Here is a 17,063-nt window from a genome sequence, read left to right on the forward strand (position 1 = left end):
AAATAAAATAAAATAAAATAAAATAAAATAAAATAAAATAAAATTTTAAATTAAAAATTAAAAATTTCCAATCCAAAAATGTGAATTTTCGACAAAACAGCTGAATTTTCAACTAAAAAATATGAATTTTCTACATAATATATAATATAAATATAAATATAATAATAAATATAAATTTTCCATAAAGAATACGAATTTTCAAGAAAAAAGTTAATTTTCAAACAAATGCTTAAATTTTCAGCCACAAAGAATGCCTAATTTAGAATACTCTTTTGTGATAATATCACCAAATACAGGATAAAGACCGGCAAGATAGAAATTAAGAGAGACCTATGTGTCATAAAAAGAGAAAAGATAACGATCGCTAGATTATTCCACGTGAATATTTTTGTCACTTATTTTGATTTATATTTTATAAATAAATAAAATCCTGATTATATTTCTTACATGCGAATTTGAGGACACTTTATTTTTTCTGCTGTGTCGAACCCAAAGAAAATATTATTTTAGAAAATCAATACGTTTTCAAAGTTAATTTTAAACCAAATAGTTTAATTTTCTACAAAAGAATGATTTTTTTTACCAAAGTTTTGAATTTTAAACAAAATAATTAAATCATTAACCAAAAAAGTTTATTTATAATCAATAAATATGAATTTTTAATTCAATTAGGACGAATTTATATGAATACAGTTAAATTTTCCACGAAGAAAAGATGACTTTACGAAAATCGTTGAAATAAAATAAAGGTAATTTTGAAGCGCATAATTTAATTTTTTAACAAATTGTTGAATTTTTAAGACAAAAAGAAGAATTGTCTATAAAAAAGCTGAATTTCCAATCGTAAAATATAAATTTTCAACAAAAAAGTTCATTTTAAACCAACTAGTTTAATTTCCTACTAAAAAGAGTGTTTTTTTAAAAGAAAGTTGTTGAATTTTCAAAAAATTAACTAAATCTTAAACAAAAGAAGTTTAATTTTCAACCAAGAAATATGAGTTTTTAATCCAAAGGGACAAATCAAAAAAAGTAATTCTTTTCCCTTGAAAATCGACTATTTTGGCTTGAATAATGAACAATTTTTTTCTCTCCTGATTTTGAAAAAGTTCATTTCTAACCAAGAAACTTGATTTTAATTTTTCTACCATAAAAGATGAATTTTTCATCAAGAAAAATGAATTTTAAATGAAATAATTGAACTTTCAACTGAAAAAGATATTTTTACACCAGAAATGGAATCTTCAAATATTTAGTTCAAAAAACTATTTTTTGAAAAAAGATTAATTTGCTGGCCAAAAAGAATAATTTAAATAAAACACATGCATTTTCTACCAAAAAGTTTAATTTTAAACTTAGAAAGGATACATTTGCAACCGAAAACATAACTTTACAAAAAAAAATGAAAATTGAAAAAAAATGAAACAAAAATATTTTAATTTAGAATAATAATTTAAAATGACTTCCCTGAAGAAAACTTTTTTTGTAACAAGATAGTTCAACATGGAAATTAACAGATGATTAAAAAAAGTAAAATAAATTTCTAAAAATAGAATGGTTAAATTTTAAACCAAAGAGATAAATCTTCATCCAAAAAATTAATTTCCTAAAAAGTAATTTAACTTTCAACCAAGCAGCTGAATTTTCAATCTAAAAGCCAATTCTCTAACAAAAAATTGAATTTACAGCAAAATAGATAAATTTTTAAGTAAATAGTTTAACTTTCAACTAAAGCGATTGATTTTTAATCAACAATAAAAATAATTAAATTTGCTGTCAAACAATTAATTCTCAACTAAAGGGATGGATCTTGAACTCATAAAATTAATTTTTAAGAAAGAACTTGAACTTTTAACCAACCAGCCCAATTTTCAATCAAAAAGATGAATTTTATACCTAAAAAGACAAATTGCAACAAAATACATAAATCTTCAATAAAATTGTTGAATTTTCAACTAAAAACAAATTATTTTCAAAACAATAATGAAATAATTAAATTATTTAATAGTATATTTTTTAACCAAACGAGATTAATTCTGAACCAAAAATATAATATTATACTTTGTAATTTAAAAAAATGAACTATTAACGTAAAATAGTTGGATATTTTTATTAGGTTTTATTAGTTAATATTCTTTAAGTATTTAAAAAAATTGTCATTCACATTTATATTTTCAATATGCAATGTCACATTCAAGATTCGTTAATAACCCCCCTCCCCCGTCCATCACAAATCGTGACAAAACTTGTTCTAAACTAATTTTTTTTCAACTTCCGTTTGGAATCTTTTGGAAAATTAATTTTTTCTGGCTGACGATTCAACTATTTAGTTGAAAATGATCTTTTTGTTTAAATTTTGATTAAAAATATCTAAACTCTTTAAAAATATTTTTATATTTACTCAAGAATCTTAGGATAATTATACTGATATAATCTTAAAAACAATTAAACTTAAAAAATAAACTACACTGCAAAAATTTTGCAGTGAATCAAGTAGGCTAATTTACTTGGCTGATTTTACTTGAAAGAAGCAAGTATTTTCCTTTTACAAGAATATTTGAATCAAGAATATATTTACTCTAAGCAAAACACTATTGAGTTAATTTATTTCAGTATACTTATTTGCGTGAAGTTGAATAAAATATTGAATTAGGAATATTATATTCTCATGATAAGTAACTAAAACTCGAACAAAATTCTTGATCCAAGTAAATTCAATAACATGTTTAAAACGTTTATTGAGAATGCATTTCATTTTATGAAAGAATAATTAAAAAATTGACAATTAGAATTTTTTCAAATAAATGAATTGAGAATGCAAGGAGAAAGCAAATAAATATTTTCCATACGACCACCGTGAGACCCTATCACTTTTAACCTGCAAGTTCTTGCACCAAACGTTTCTTTACAGAATTCTTTTTTCTTCTAATTTAGCAGTATTTTAAGCTTGAAATAAAAATAAAATATCGAGCACTTTTTTAAATGGGTAATATTTAAACTAGCGATCAATTCTTTTTTACATATTTTAAATTATTTTGTTTGGAATTGTTATTTTAAATTAAAAACTGAATTAAAAAGTACTATAAAAGAATTAAATAAATCGAAAACTGTGCGTGTTACAGAGGTTTTTAAAAATCAGAAAATATTTATTTCTCACTGAGGTTATTAAAGCGTTTTTCAACTCAAAAGTTATTAATTTTTTATAAGCTTTAGATCGTTTTTAAGCGGATTAAATTTTTAAAGAAAAAAGTATTGAGGCCTTTGTAAAATAAGTGAAGTTCAATTATTTTTTGCATATTTTAAATTGTTGTTTTAGAAAAGCAATTCCATATTCAAATCTTAGTAAATTATGCATCATCCAAGCATTCGATAGATTAAAAACTTTGTGGTTTATGTAAATTTTCGAATAGCGGAACATTATTTTTTGTCATTGATGTTATTAAAGAATTTTTGTACATGCAACTTTTCTTTATTATTCATTACCTTTGGGTCGTTTTTAAGCGTTTTAAATATTTAGAAACAACAAGTGTGAAGTCCCTTGTTAAATAAGTGAAACTTACTTCGCTTTTTCACATGTTTTATATTATTGTTAAGAAATTTTATTTTTCATTAAAAATTGAGTAAGAGAGTATTATATACAATAAAAGAGTTGGATAAATTTAAAACTGCACATTTTATTGAGAATTTTTGTTTATTGTTTATTACTTTGAGATATTTTATAACATTTTTAAATATATTAAGAAAGCAAAAGTATAGAGTCTTTTTTGAAATAAGTAAAATTCAATTCTAAAATTTTTATAAATAAAAAATGGTATATTAAAGTCTCTCGAAAATTTCCAAGTATCATCAGAAAGACGTTTTCTTAAAAGAAACATTGAGTTCCACAATGTTTAGTTTGACGATAGTTAAGGCTCACCACACGACTTCGTACGACACTGCCTTGAAATTCTTAATGGAGATTTTCTCACCGAGATCCAAGTGCTTCGATAGCGAAGTCGGTAGAGCGCGCGGTTTAGGACACTAGTTTAGGTAGTTTAGGTAGGGTTCGAATCCTCGTGGAGTGCGATTTTAGAAAGAGATTAAGCGTGCGATTATATTTTTAAGTAATAGTGTTCGAGAATTACGTGTTTTCATAATTTAAAAAATGAAGAATATATAATAATAATTTCAAAAATAATTTTTTTTTTCATTGAGAAATAGTGTTCAGTTGAGGCTCATTCTATTGATCCGATCCTTCAAATTCTTATATTAAGAAAATGTATTCTTGAAGTGTATCAGAAATGATACATTTCTATATGAAGTAGCACAATAAAGTTTTAGAATAATAAAATGCGATATTCTATCTAAGAATACATTCTCTCAGATGAAGAAAATGTACGCTTGTTCCAAGCATACGGTAGCAAGTATTTATTTATTTGGAACAAACTCATATTTTATCGTCCCCATTCGTACCTGCGATTGACTTGAATCAAGTAACATTTACATGATTTAAGAACAGTTTTTTTCAGTGTATTCATTGAAAAGGATGGTGTTTTTCAATGATTAAATTTAAACTTTTTGAAAAATTAAGTACCATCTTTATTATTTACAAAATATTAAAAGTTCCTTGCAAATTTTGAAAGGGCATGGGATATCGTGTAATGTATAAATACCAATTTTAACATCAACCGTTACGACAGTATAAGATTTATTTACACATACATATTATGCTAAACGACCTTAAATATCTGAAATTAACACTGGAAGCATTTCTTAATAAGTACATCTCTTTTTCGACCAATGTATTACTGGAAAACAAGGAACTAATGTATATCAGCTTTTGCGAATCGTAGAAAGACTTGTTCCAAAGTAGCTGAAAGTATGGTAAAATCTACTATACAGGGATACTTATATTTTAATCCATTCATTAACTCATACATTGTCTTCCAAGGTGTCTCAGAATTAGTGACAAAGAAAGTCATATATCCCTGAAATAATAAAATAATACTTCATTAATTTAATTTCAAAAATAAATTTACGGTTGTTGTCGGGCCGAAAATCAGGTCACTAAAAAAAAGTTTTCTCTCATATTATCAGTCATTTATTATGAAAGAAAATTATTATTTTGAAAATGTTTTAAGCTTACGATAAATAATGATTTTAATCATAATTTTTGTAAATGAATTTGTTTTCACTGTCGCTTCTGACCAATTTTTCATAAATGGTAGTTTTTTTTTTTAATGCTGCTATTTAAAAAAGTTGTTTCAACGATTCGGGTATAGAAAAAATTACTTTAAAATCGAAAGCACTATACTTGTAGAGAATATTTTCCCCGCAAAAAGAAGTAATTATTTATTGCAATTCAAATATTTTTTTAAAAATCCTTAGAGGACCATATGGACCTCCAGTTACGTGATCACGCGGATCCACTAGGACATTTTTTTCCGTTTTTACATTTATTAACAATTTCACATACAACTCAATAAGCTTTTTACCTTTTTGAACCATTATATTTATGTATTTGTATTTATTCATGTATTAAAAATTAAAAGCTGTGTGCGAGAACCTGACGTTCAATATTGCGCAAACATATAGGTCAGTAATAATTTTCGGATTTTCTATAGCCCACTGAATTGCGCCTCAAATTCGCTCAAATGCGCCACCGATAAAAAATTTGCGGCAAAAAACTGTAGGAGTTATATCAGGTGTATAGCGAGGGGCTAGTGTCACGTTATCCCTCAATTTGAAAAGTCAAGGTTTAAATCATATAACCTTAAAGATTTTCAAATGCGCTCATATGCGCCATAAAGAAAATATATTGCGCCACATTGATAACCAAATTATCCAAATTATCATAGCTATCTTTCATAACTTGAAATGTGTTCTAATGCCCCACCACTCAAAAAATTTGCGCAAGCTAATTAACAAAGATATCATAATTGGGGGGGGGGGGGGGGGGGGGGGGGGCAGTGTAATGCAGGTGTTAAATCTTCAACAGTGAGGTGCAATATAAAGTAGCGGACATGGATTCATTCGTCTTCAAACGCTCTCATATGCGCTATAAAATTTTGTTGAAGATCTTGAAAATTCCCCAAGATATGGAGGTCAATAAATTTCATGAAGTGATGATCAACAAAATAAAAAATGTTTAATCCGTATTGACGAAGGAAGTTTCCTATGGGGTCTCAAATACGCTCATATGCGCCATAAAGAAAAAGTTTTTAGCTACATTTTTGTTAGTTATCACTTCGTAAATTTTGTGACCTCCATATCTTGGGCAATTTTCAAAATTAAAAAAAAAAAATTTATAGCCCAGATAAGCGCATTTGAAGACGAATGAATCCATGTCCGCAACTTTATATTTAATATCACAGTTGAAGATTTAATATCTGCGTTACACTGCACTCCCCTCGAAATATGATATCTTTGTTAATTAGATAGTGCAGTATTTTTTAGTGGTGGTGCATTGGAGCGCATTTGAAGTTATGACAGATAGCTATGATAAAATTGAAAAAATGTCATTAGTTTAGAAAAATGAAGTCAGCTCCCCCATTTTGAGTGCCGAAAACACGGTTATCAATGTGGCGCAAAATTTTTTCTTTATGGCGCATATGAATGCATTTTAAGGTCTTCAAGGTAACGTGATTTAAACTTTAATTTTTCAAATGGTAGATGATAGCGTGACGCTACCCCCCCCCCCCCCGCATAACAACTTATATTACTCCTACAGTTTTGTGACGCAAAATTTCTTATCGGTGGAGCATTTGAGCGCATTTGAGGCGCAATTCAGTAGGCTATAGAAAACCTGAAAATTAAAAGCGGGTGGAGGGGAGGGGGCTGGTGTAACGGAGCTCAAACATATTTTCAGTTAACATTTTTTAACATTGAATAAGTACAAATAAATAAATTCAAATGCATGCAAAAATAAAAAAAGTATTGAGTTCTATGTGAAATTGCGAATAATTGTAAAAACGGTTGAAAATATGTCCTAGCGGACCAAGTAAGAGGTGAGTTCTCCTATGTGGTAAACGTACGGTCCATCAATTGCGTAACCGTTCTGTTCATGCGGTCCTCTAGGGATTTGGTATGACGCGATGGTATGAAAAAATTGATTATGCAAAAAAATGGTTCAAATAAATGTTAAAAAACCAAGTTTTACCGTTCCTTTATTAAAAACAATGTATTTCATTCAAAATTACATCTTCAATATTTTCAAATTAAATTTGCGTGAAAAAAGATTTTTGTGCTTCGCTCCGAGCAGAGCGAAGAGTCAAAATTGCTGAAGTGGGTAAGCTATTTTTTGTGAAGTCACGAAAATAAAAAGATGTTGCACAGTCGTCAGGTGTGCATCAATTCAACAATATCCCACCCATAGTTTTCAGAAAATTTAATTGTTGATTACTTCTTTTTGCAAATAAATAGTTTATGGAAATTTCTTTGATAAATCGATTACGCCCAAATTACGAGCTGAAATTAAAAAAAAATACAGACATAACTCACAATAAATTTGCTTCACAACAAATTAAAAAACAATGGCACAATTTACTTATAATTTATTACAGAATACATTAAAAAGCAGGAATGGATTACGATTACCGTTTAATTATTTATTCTAAAAAAGTTGTTTAAAGTAGTTTATTGAAACCTCTAATTCTAACCTCAAATTTTGCCAATTACTTCTGTAAGTCAGTTAATAATAACTCATAAATTAAATGGTTCAATAAAATTAGTAAGTACGCATTAAAATTTAATATTATAGATTAATATTTCTGATTTACTGGAAAATTAAACTGTTTAGTAGTAAATTTTGAATTAGAATTCATCTTAATTCAAGTTAATACATAAATTGAAAAAAGTATTGAAACAATCAACATTATTTTTTGGTTGAAAATTGTATTGACTAAAAATCTTTTTTGATTAATATTTCAACTATTTTGTCGAAAATTTGTCTTTTCGATTCGAAAATTTATCATTTCAATCATGAATTACATTCTTTTAGAAAAACTGGAACTGTTTTGTTGGAAATAATATTATTATGGTAGAAAATTCAACAATTTAGTTGAAATATTTTTCAGTTTTTAATAAAAAATCTTATTTAGTTAAAAAATAATGTCATGTTTAATTGATAATTGAAACATTTTTTGTTTGAAATATAAACTATTCTATTTTTTGATAAGAATTAATCTTTTTTGCTAGAAAATTAGTCTTTTTTATTTCAAAATTCAAGAATTATTTAGAAAATTGAAGTATTAGGGTAACCAAAAAAGTTCAATTCTGATCAAAAAATATAATAGTTGATGTTTCAACCAAAAAAAGATTTTGATTATATATTGAAAACAGTCCAATTAATTTTTAAAAAAAGAAACAAATTTCCAATCAAACTGCTGAAGCCTCCACCTGAACAGATTAATTTTCAATCACAGTTGCATTTTTGCTTAAGAAAGATGAGATTTATAATTGAAAAGATACGTTTTCGAACCAAAAAGACGAATTTTCAAGAAAATAGTTCAAATGTTAATAAAAAAAAACATTTTTCAGTCGAAAGATAACAATTTTTTTTAACCAAACTGTTAAATTTTCAATTTAAAAAGACAAGTTTTCTTCGAAACAGTTACATTTTTAATTTGAAAAAATAAATTTTTAACAGAAAAGTTAATTTACTTAATTTATCTTAAAAAGTTAATCGATAATATGAATCTTATTAATATTTCATATAAATCTATTATATTGAATTTTAATGCATACTTGCTAATTTTCATTGAAAAATTAAATTTATGAGTTACTATTATATTACTTATCTAAGCAGTTGGCAAACTTTGAGGTTAGAATTTGAGATTTCAATAAACTACTTTTAACAACTTTTTTTGAATAAATAATCAATCGAACAGGAAGGGTTTGTCTTATAAACAATTTTTTAAATATATAACTAACACAATACTGCGACATTTAATAAAAACACGGTGAAAATTACCGTCTCAGTAATGGAAACACAACCCAGTGGGCACAAAGTTTGGCGACGTCTTTACGACATCGTTACGACATCGTTACGACAATTTTGCGACATTCTATGTCCATGTCATTAAGGTGTCTTTACGATATCGCAAATAAGTTGTATGATCTGACGATGTCTTTACGACATCGCGAAGACACCGAAACGACATGGATATAGGATGTCGTAAAGTTGTCGTAAAGATGTCGTAACGATGTCGTGAAGACGTCGCCAAATTTTGTGCCCACTGGTTTAAGCTTTTCGAGCTACAAGACAAGACACCCCCCCCCCTTCAAAATTTTCCATTTCCAGAGAAAAAAATCCGTATTTTTATTCGAAATTCGAATAACAGAATTTTCCAACGGGAACTTCAAAGTGCTATTTAACTAACATAGGGAAATTTTAAATTTTCGAAAAATTGAACTTATCTTCTAGGGTTTCTTCGAAACGTGCCAAAGTTTTTAGGGATTAAAGAGGAGTGACTACGAAATAAAACCATAAGTATAAATTTTATTTTTAACCCACCCTAATCCTCTCTGCAGCGACCTGAATATGACAAAAAAGAACTACTTTTTTACGTATTATTGTTAATTTTTAGCAATTTCTGTCGTCTTTTTTATATAAATCATTACGCATTATTCCCAAAAAACGTAAAAAGTAATCGCATTTACCGATTTCAATGCAATATTTGGTCATTGTTTGGAGTAGCATATTAAGAAAAAACATCAGTTAATTATTGAAACAACTAATTATTGTTTATTTGCAAAATTTTTAAAAATTGAGCCAGAGACATTAATTTTCTTTTCAAATTAGTATTCCATGCTACGTTTTGTTAAATAATTACATAATTTTGATACGTTACTTTTAATGTTAAATAAATTTAAATTTGATTAAACAATCTTTATTTACTCATGCAGTTTTTTCGATAACTAAAAAAATGAAATAAAATAAAATAGAATACATAGAATTAGGTTTCTGAATGTATAGTGTGCAGAAAGAATACATTCACCACGTTTGAATTGTTAAAACAAACATAATTTGTTTAAATAATTACTTTTTCAAAAATACTTTTAAAATCGTATTTTCTGAGTTTAACAAAATGTTGAAATGATTTCGAGGAGTAGCAGATTCTGGTAAAAGCTTTATGTTATTGTTTACACAATTAGTAATCATTTTTTTCTTCAAATTTCCTCCTGTTTAAATAATTATATTATTTTTTTAGATAAATGTACTACTCTAAAAAATTACAAAATATTGCATTTCAATTAGAAAATATGACTATTTTGTACATTTTTTGGGAATGCATAATTTTTTGAATAATTTATATTTGTTTAAACAATTAAAAATGATTTGAGAAATCATGAAAAATATATAAATATTCCATTAGTAACGATTTGTATGAGAAAGACGTTTGGCAAGTTTGGCACGTTTCGATGAAACCTTGGAACATGAGTTCAATTTTTCGAAAATTCTAAATTTCCCCATGTTAAATAGATGGGATTTTCAAGTGCCCGGTTGCACGTGTTATTATTTGAATTTCGTAAAAATTACGGATTTTCTTTCTCCGGAAATGGAAAATTGGAGGGGAGGGGGGAGGGTCTTGCCCTCTAGAGTAAACAAAATTTGCAATGCATTTTTGGACCATCCTAATCGACACTGATCGATGGTAACAACCTCGGATGACAATACAGCACCCGATCGGCAATCGGAAGTTCCGTGTTTTGTTTCATTTCCCAGTGGAGCGAAGTTAGATCTTTTTCAGAAAAATTTAATTTAAAAATCTAAAACATATTTTCCATCTAGTCAGAAATGACGTTAAGTATTTTCTGTTATTTGAACAGATGGTAGAATGACATCTAGACTGGTCAATGGTAACTGCCTCTGATGATAATACAGATTTCTTTAAAATCTTCAATATTATTATCTTGATTCTTACAATCATAGAAAAACTATTTTTTTCAGAGATATGATTTTTGGTACCACTACGTTAAATATCTAAAATATTCTTTAATTATTCAAATCTTACCACATGTTCGTCTCCAAGTTCACAATTTAAAGCATTTTCAATATCAGTTTTTATAGCTTCCGTTTCAGCTTGTGTTCGTTCAAGGTTTAATTCTATATGTATGTTATAACCATGGCCAAAACGCTCTTTCAATTTTTGAGTTGGTCCAATACAGACAAGACGACCTTTTGACATTATGGCTAGTCGGTTACACAAGGCTTCACATTCTTCCATACTGTATGATAAACATGAAGCAGAATTAGATTAACGTTTCTTTGAAGTTAGCTGACGAACTCAGCTCGGCTCTCACCGGCTCACTGAATGTGAGAACCGAGCTGCGCTAGTTAGTTAACTCCAAAATTTCGACAATCAGCTCTCTAATTGATAAAGATAATTGTTTTCAAAAATTTAATTATTTGGACGCTAATTGTTGAATTTCCGTTTAATATTTACCTTTGGGACGTAAGTATAACTGATTGTCCGGATCTTAAAAACGATTTAATCATATTCCAAAGTGATTTTCGAGAGGCAGGATCAACCCCAGTCGTGGGCTCATCCAATAATACTAAATCAGGTTGACCAATAAAAGCCATTGCAATGCTTAAACATCTTTTGTTTCCTACACTATATGTCGCGCTTGGACGAGAAGCACATTCACTCAAATCTAAAAATATTAATATAATTACGGAAAGAAATATGCAATATGCCTAATTAAAGGCCCACATCAAAAATGGGTAGAACTTTCTGGCGTCGAAAGTAAGGATCCCCTGAGCTTTACTTGAATTCAACTCCTAGGGCAATAAAGTTATAATCGGTTCTTTGATCCGGGCCCTTAATTTGATATTTTTGATCAAAATTGGCAATGCCGTAGAGCAAAATATTAAATATGTGGTTTTAAATTGTGCAAACGATACCAACTAAATTTCTTTCTTTTGGTGAAAAACACCATCATGAATTTTCTTTTATTTAAAAATTTGTTTAGTAGATCCACTAGTTCGTTTTACGTCGGAAAATGAATTTTCATAGTTTTGGGTTTTTGGAAAATAACAATTAGAGGTTAACAATATTTGTTATTTATAGAAATTATTTCCTATTCATTAGGAAATAAGCCCTACATGTTATGAAACAAAATTTTTTTTTGAGATATTACCGGGCTTAGAATACAAACAATGTGTAATATCATTACAATGAATAGTCTGAAGTAGCCGTCAAACATGTTTGTCTTCAACTAATAAGGTAAATGTGCCGGTCTTCGTCAATGCATGGGTTGTCGGCAGATGGGCAGTATTTTAAATATAGTAAGCTGTTGTGTTCTTCGTTCTCAATAAAAATGTTTTTTCCCAAACGCTATTGCCGATCACTCACACATCGAAGTGCCGATAACTGAAACAGCCAGATTTCTGACTTGCCGATAACCCATGCATTCTCGTATTTATAACTTCTAACTTCTTATAATATTCATTCTAATAGAATATGTTACAAGTAATAAGTAATTTACCTTCCTAAAGGTACGCTTTATTCGATAAAACTCATTTCTTAAGCTTTAAATATGTTAAATATAGTTTTTTAAGCTTTTGAAATCTGAAATTCGCCTTCAGCTTCCGATAACTGCCCAGTGGGAACAAAATTTAGCGACGTCTTTACGACATCGTTACGACATCTTTATGACAACTTTACGACATCCTATGTAAATGTCGTTTCGCTGTCTTTACGATATCGCAAATAAGTCGCATCATCTGACGATGTCTTTACGACATCGTAAAGACAGCGAAACGACATGGACATAGGATGTAGTAAAGTTGTCGTAAAGATTTCGTAACGATGTCGTAAAGACGTCGCCAAATTTTGTGCCCACTGGGTGGCACACTTACCTTATACACAGATTTTTTTCCATAATATGACGACAATATTCTCTATAGAAATGGAATAGGTAAAACCTCTTCTCTCAGACGTTTTTGGGGTCGCGGAAACCGAACCCGAGGTTAGTTTAATCCCATCAGGTCAGAATCAAGGTGAAGTGAAGGTCAAAATGAAGAAAATCATTGGATTAATAAAATCTCTACTCTCAGATGCTTTAGGGGTAGATGCATCCGAATCCGGGGTTCTTTTGATACGATAAGATCAGGATCAATGTCAAGTTATGGACAAAATGAGAAAAACCATTGAATCAACTTGAGATACTACTTTTGGACGTCTTTGGAGTCGCTTAAACTGAATTCGGGGTCATTTTTACCCCATCAGGTTGGTATAAAGGTCACCCCGATGTCTCAATTTTGACCTTAGGATGACCTTTATCCTGACCTGATTGAATAAAAATGATCCCGCATTCAGATTTAGCGACCCCAAAAACGTCTTAAAGTAGTGGTTCATGCCGACTCAATGCTTATCTATGATTTTTACCTTCACTTGAGCTTGACCCTTAACTGATGGGGTCAATCTGACCCTGGATTCGGTTTCAGAGAACCCAAAAACGTATGAGAGAAAAGGTAATCTCACATCCATTGCTTTTCTATTACGGTCAAACTGCCCCCGGATTTCGATTCAGCGACCCCAAAAACGTATGTGAGTAGAGATTTTCTCCGATTCAATGGTTTTCTCTATTTTGACCATTAATTGAACTTGATCCTGACCTGATGGGGCCAAACGGACTTCAGATTCAGATTCGGATTCAGCGACCTCAAAAACTTATCAGTATGGTGGATAAACTTGTGTTTATTTAACCCATTATGCAACTAATGTTCTTTTCAGTTTATGATATTTCTATTGAATGTATACGAATTCATGGTAAATTTAAACGAATTTAAATAACATTCAAATGAATCTAAATGAATGGGAAAAAATGAAAAAAAATTTGATGAATTTCTGTAAAATACTAGTATTAAAGGTAATTCAGGAGAAGTTGGTAAAATTCTTAAGAATTTGAGTAAATTGAACGAAATTTAAAAAATAAAAAAACTTTAATTAAATTAAGTAAAATAGGAACGAACAGTATTCAGGGAACATTTAACATAATTAAAGTGAATTTGAAAAAGAAATTTAAACAAAACACATAAAAAAAGCGTGAATTAAATCAAATTCAAGTAAATTTAGAGGTATTTATATAAGAAAAATCAGAAGAATTGGATAAACTTCATTGCACTTATTAAGTTTGGAGTAAATTTAAAAAATCAAGGGATTTCCAAAGAACTTAGATCAAATGCTTAAGAATGCAAGGTAAGTTTAAACAGAAATATTGTAAATTAAAAGAAACTAAAAAATCTCATTAAATTGATTACAATTAAGTGAATTCAGGAGAATTCCAAAAAAATTCAGGATCAATTATGAATGTAGGGACATTTTTAAAATCCAAATAATTCAAATTCAATTCAGATAAATGAAAGTGAATAGAAATATGATCAAATTTACAATTATTCAGCGTAGACTTAAGGGTTGTTTCATAAAATTAAAGGTATATTCTTAAATGAATAACAAATACTGTTGATGGAAAAAATAATTTTTTAGCCTTAAGGGAGTCGTCTACGTATGTGCCAAAATTTTATGCCTATGTTTCAGAATTATATGCAAAAAACTACACATAATAATGAAGAATGTTTTTTTTTGCCTTTTATAAGCACTTTTTCATTTTGCCGGAAGTGCTCTGTGATTGGTGTTCCGGTTATTCCGGGTTACCGTCATTCCAGTTCATGTGGCCATTCCGTAATCCAGCCGTTCTGGTGCATGGACTGGAGGCCTAGAGTCGGCTTTTGAATAAAAAAAATTTTGATCGACAATTCTTTTCAGGTAAAAAAGGCTGTAAGAATTAAATAAAAAAACTTGTTCAAAAAAGCTCGTGTCTAAAATTAGTGACATGTTTGCCGAATAATTTCAGATGAGAAACTTCCGAAATTCCAAGTAGCTTAGAAGAACCTTTGCCAAAACTTATAAAAAAATACGACTTTCAGGAAAACGCGTTTAAATATATATTACGAGGTATAACTTAGTAAAACTTACGATTCAATCGGCTATATCAGGACCGTAGAGTTCCCTTTCCTCATCAAGGAGAACAAACTCGGAAAACACTAAAAAACTGACACTCATGTCGAAAAAAGGACTGATTTTTTGGTATGAGTGCCGCCGTGAGCGCCTGCCGCAGAGGCGCGTGAAACCACCGGTAGCGTCCGCGAATGGCGTTACAGTACTCATTAACTAAAGTGTATCTCGCAAAATCCTTCATGGGGCATATTTCTAAGGACTTCTAGATTCGATATATGCAACAACAATAAAAATCGATTTTTCGAAAGTTCATACGTAGAAGACCCCCTTCAATTTGCATTTAAAAATGGTGATTTATAACTAAATTTATTTTTAGACATAAAACGTTTTAGTGGAAGCTGTAAATAATTTCTCATAAATAAGTCAAATTTTGTGGCAGTATTTTTTTTAAACAAAAGGAAGAAATTTCTGGTGTAGAGTTTGTATACCTAAAATTTTTTATTTTTATTGGACATGCGTCAATACTTACTAAGTCTATTAATCCACTCTTCAACTTTAGAATCAACTTGATGTTTTGGAACTCCTCTAATGAATGCAAATAATCTCAGATGGTCTCTTACATTAAGTGAATCAATTAGGGCTGTATTTTGAGGACAATAGCCCATTTTTGAAAGATACTGTATTAAAAATAACTTATTGTATCCAAGTTTAAGATACCTGCTATATTAGAAAATGTGTGGTAAAACAAGTTACCTCTCTTTTTTCAGTGAATATGTCTTTTTCTCCTAAAAACATGTCCCCTTTATTTGGAAGTTCTTCGCCAGTGAGTATTCTGAAAATTGTACTTTTGCCTGCACCATTCACTCCAAGTAATCCAAAGCATTCGCCAGATTTGACGGAAAAACTAACGTCTGATACAATTGGCTTCGATTTGTAATATTTACTTAACTCATGTAGTAGGAATGTATTTTCACCCTCATGAATGGCGTCCGACAACAACTTGTTATCTTTCTTGGAAGCTTCTGAGGACATTAGAATTTATTCATTAGTAAAAGATTCAGATATTTAATTATTTACTTATTTCAAGGCCCTTATAGCCCAGGGCAAGACCCTTATATTTACGGTCGGGTGTCTAAAAATCTGCCCGAAACCCACATACCCCATGCCCATTTCCCTCCTGACATTTGGAACGCAACCTATCCTAAAGGACGCAACGTATGCGATGGAAATCCCAAATCCCACAAAACCCCGAGGAGCTACTCACGAAGAAATCTAAGAATTTTGAAACTAGAAATGTCGCAGTCTCAATCGAATTCGTATAGAGAGTTCTAAGATTTCTTTGAGATTGCCGGGAGTGTTGAGCTTTCCAAAACTACTTGGCGAAAGATTTCAAAGATTTGTAAGAGTTCCAAGAGTTCCTCAAAGAGTTCTCTCAAGATATTTATTGCGGCAATCTGAGATTTTTCAGTGACTAGCCCCTTGCAAAACCCTACCTATCCTATGAAAATCCCACTTATCTCTCGCGACCCACCTAATCCCTTGGGACTTCTTATCTCAATTGGCCCTAATTATCCACCTGGAACCAACTCAGGAGTCAACTCAGGAGTCAACTTTTTCCATGTGACCCAACTTATTCGATCGGTCATCGCATGTCCTACGGGACTTCCCTATCAAACGTGATACCAACTATTCGTCGACACTTCACATTTTAAAAACCTCTGCTATCCCTCAGGGCCTAAACTATTTTACGGAACCTTCCTAATCCACCGAATCCAATCGATCCTACAAGACCTCATTTATCTCTTTGGATCTTACCTATTCTAGGGAAATAATCTATCTTTAGATACTCCCACAATCCCTCGGAAGCCAAAATTTCCTACGAGACTCTGCCCATATTACGGACTTTAACTTTTCCATGAGATGCCCTACATCCCTCTAGATCTTAACTATTCCAAGGGACCTCACCTATCCCTCGTGACCCAGCCTGTCCTATAGGAAGTAGTATATTCTCCGGGACCATACGAGGGTGGATTGATAAGTTTCAGGCCTGACCAAGAAAAACAACGTTTTTAAGAATTTTTTTTTTTTTATTTCTCAACATAATCTCCTCCAAGGCTGATA

At 30.0% G+C, this 17,063-nt stretch overlaps 1 protein-coding gene across 3 annotated transcripts in view; it reads right to left on the reverse strand.

The window, feature by feature from the left end:
* Nucleotides 1-4,667: 4,667 nt before the first annotated feature.
* The window catches only part of LOC117178077 (ATP-binding cassette sub-family A member 17-like), a 61,945-nt gene continuing 49,549 nt past the window's right edge, over nt 4,668-17,063 (reverse strand). For all 3 annotated transcript variants that reach the window (XM_033369306.1, XM_033369307.1, XM_033369305.1), the window contains 5 exons: nt 15,696-15,964; nt 15,472-15,619; nt 11,424-11,634; nt 10,992-11,205; nt 4,668-4,964 (listed from right to left, as the gene is read on the reverse strand). In XM_033369306.1, the coding sequence (XP_033225197.1) occupies nt 4,800-4,964; nt 10,992-11,205; nt 11,424-11,634; nt 15,472-15,619; nt 15,696-15,964 (1,007 nt within the window). In that variant the 3' untranslated portion in view covers nt 4,668-4,799. The remainder of the gene's footprint in view (nt 4,965-10,991; nt 11,206-11,423; nt 11,635-15,471; nt 15,620-15,695; nt 15,965-17,063) is intronic.

The sequence above is a fragment of the Belonocnema kinseyi genome, chromosome 8, assembly GCF_010883055.1.
Source record: "Belonocnema kinseyi isolate 2016_QV_RU_SX_M_011 chromosome 8, B_treatae_v1, whole genome shotgun sequence".
NCBI lineage: Eukaryota > Metazoa > Arthropoda > Insecta > Hymenoptera > Cynipidae > Belonocnema > Belonocnema kinseyi.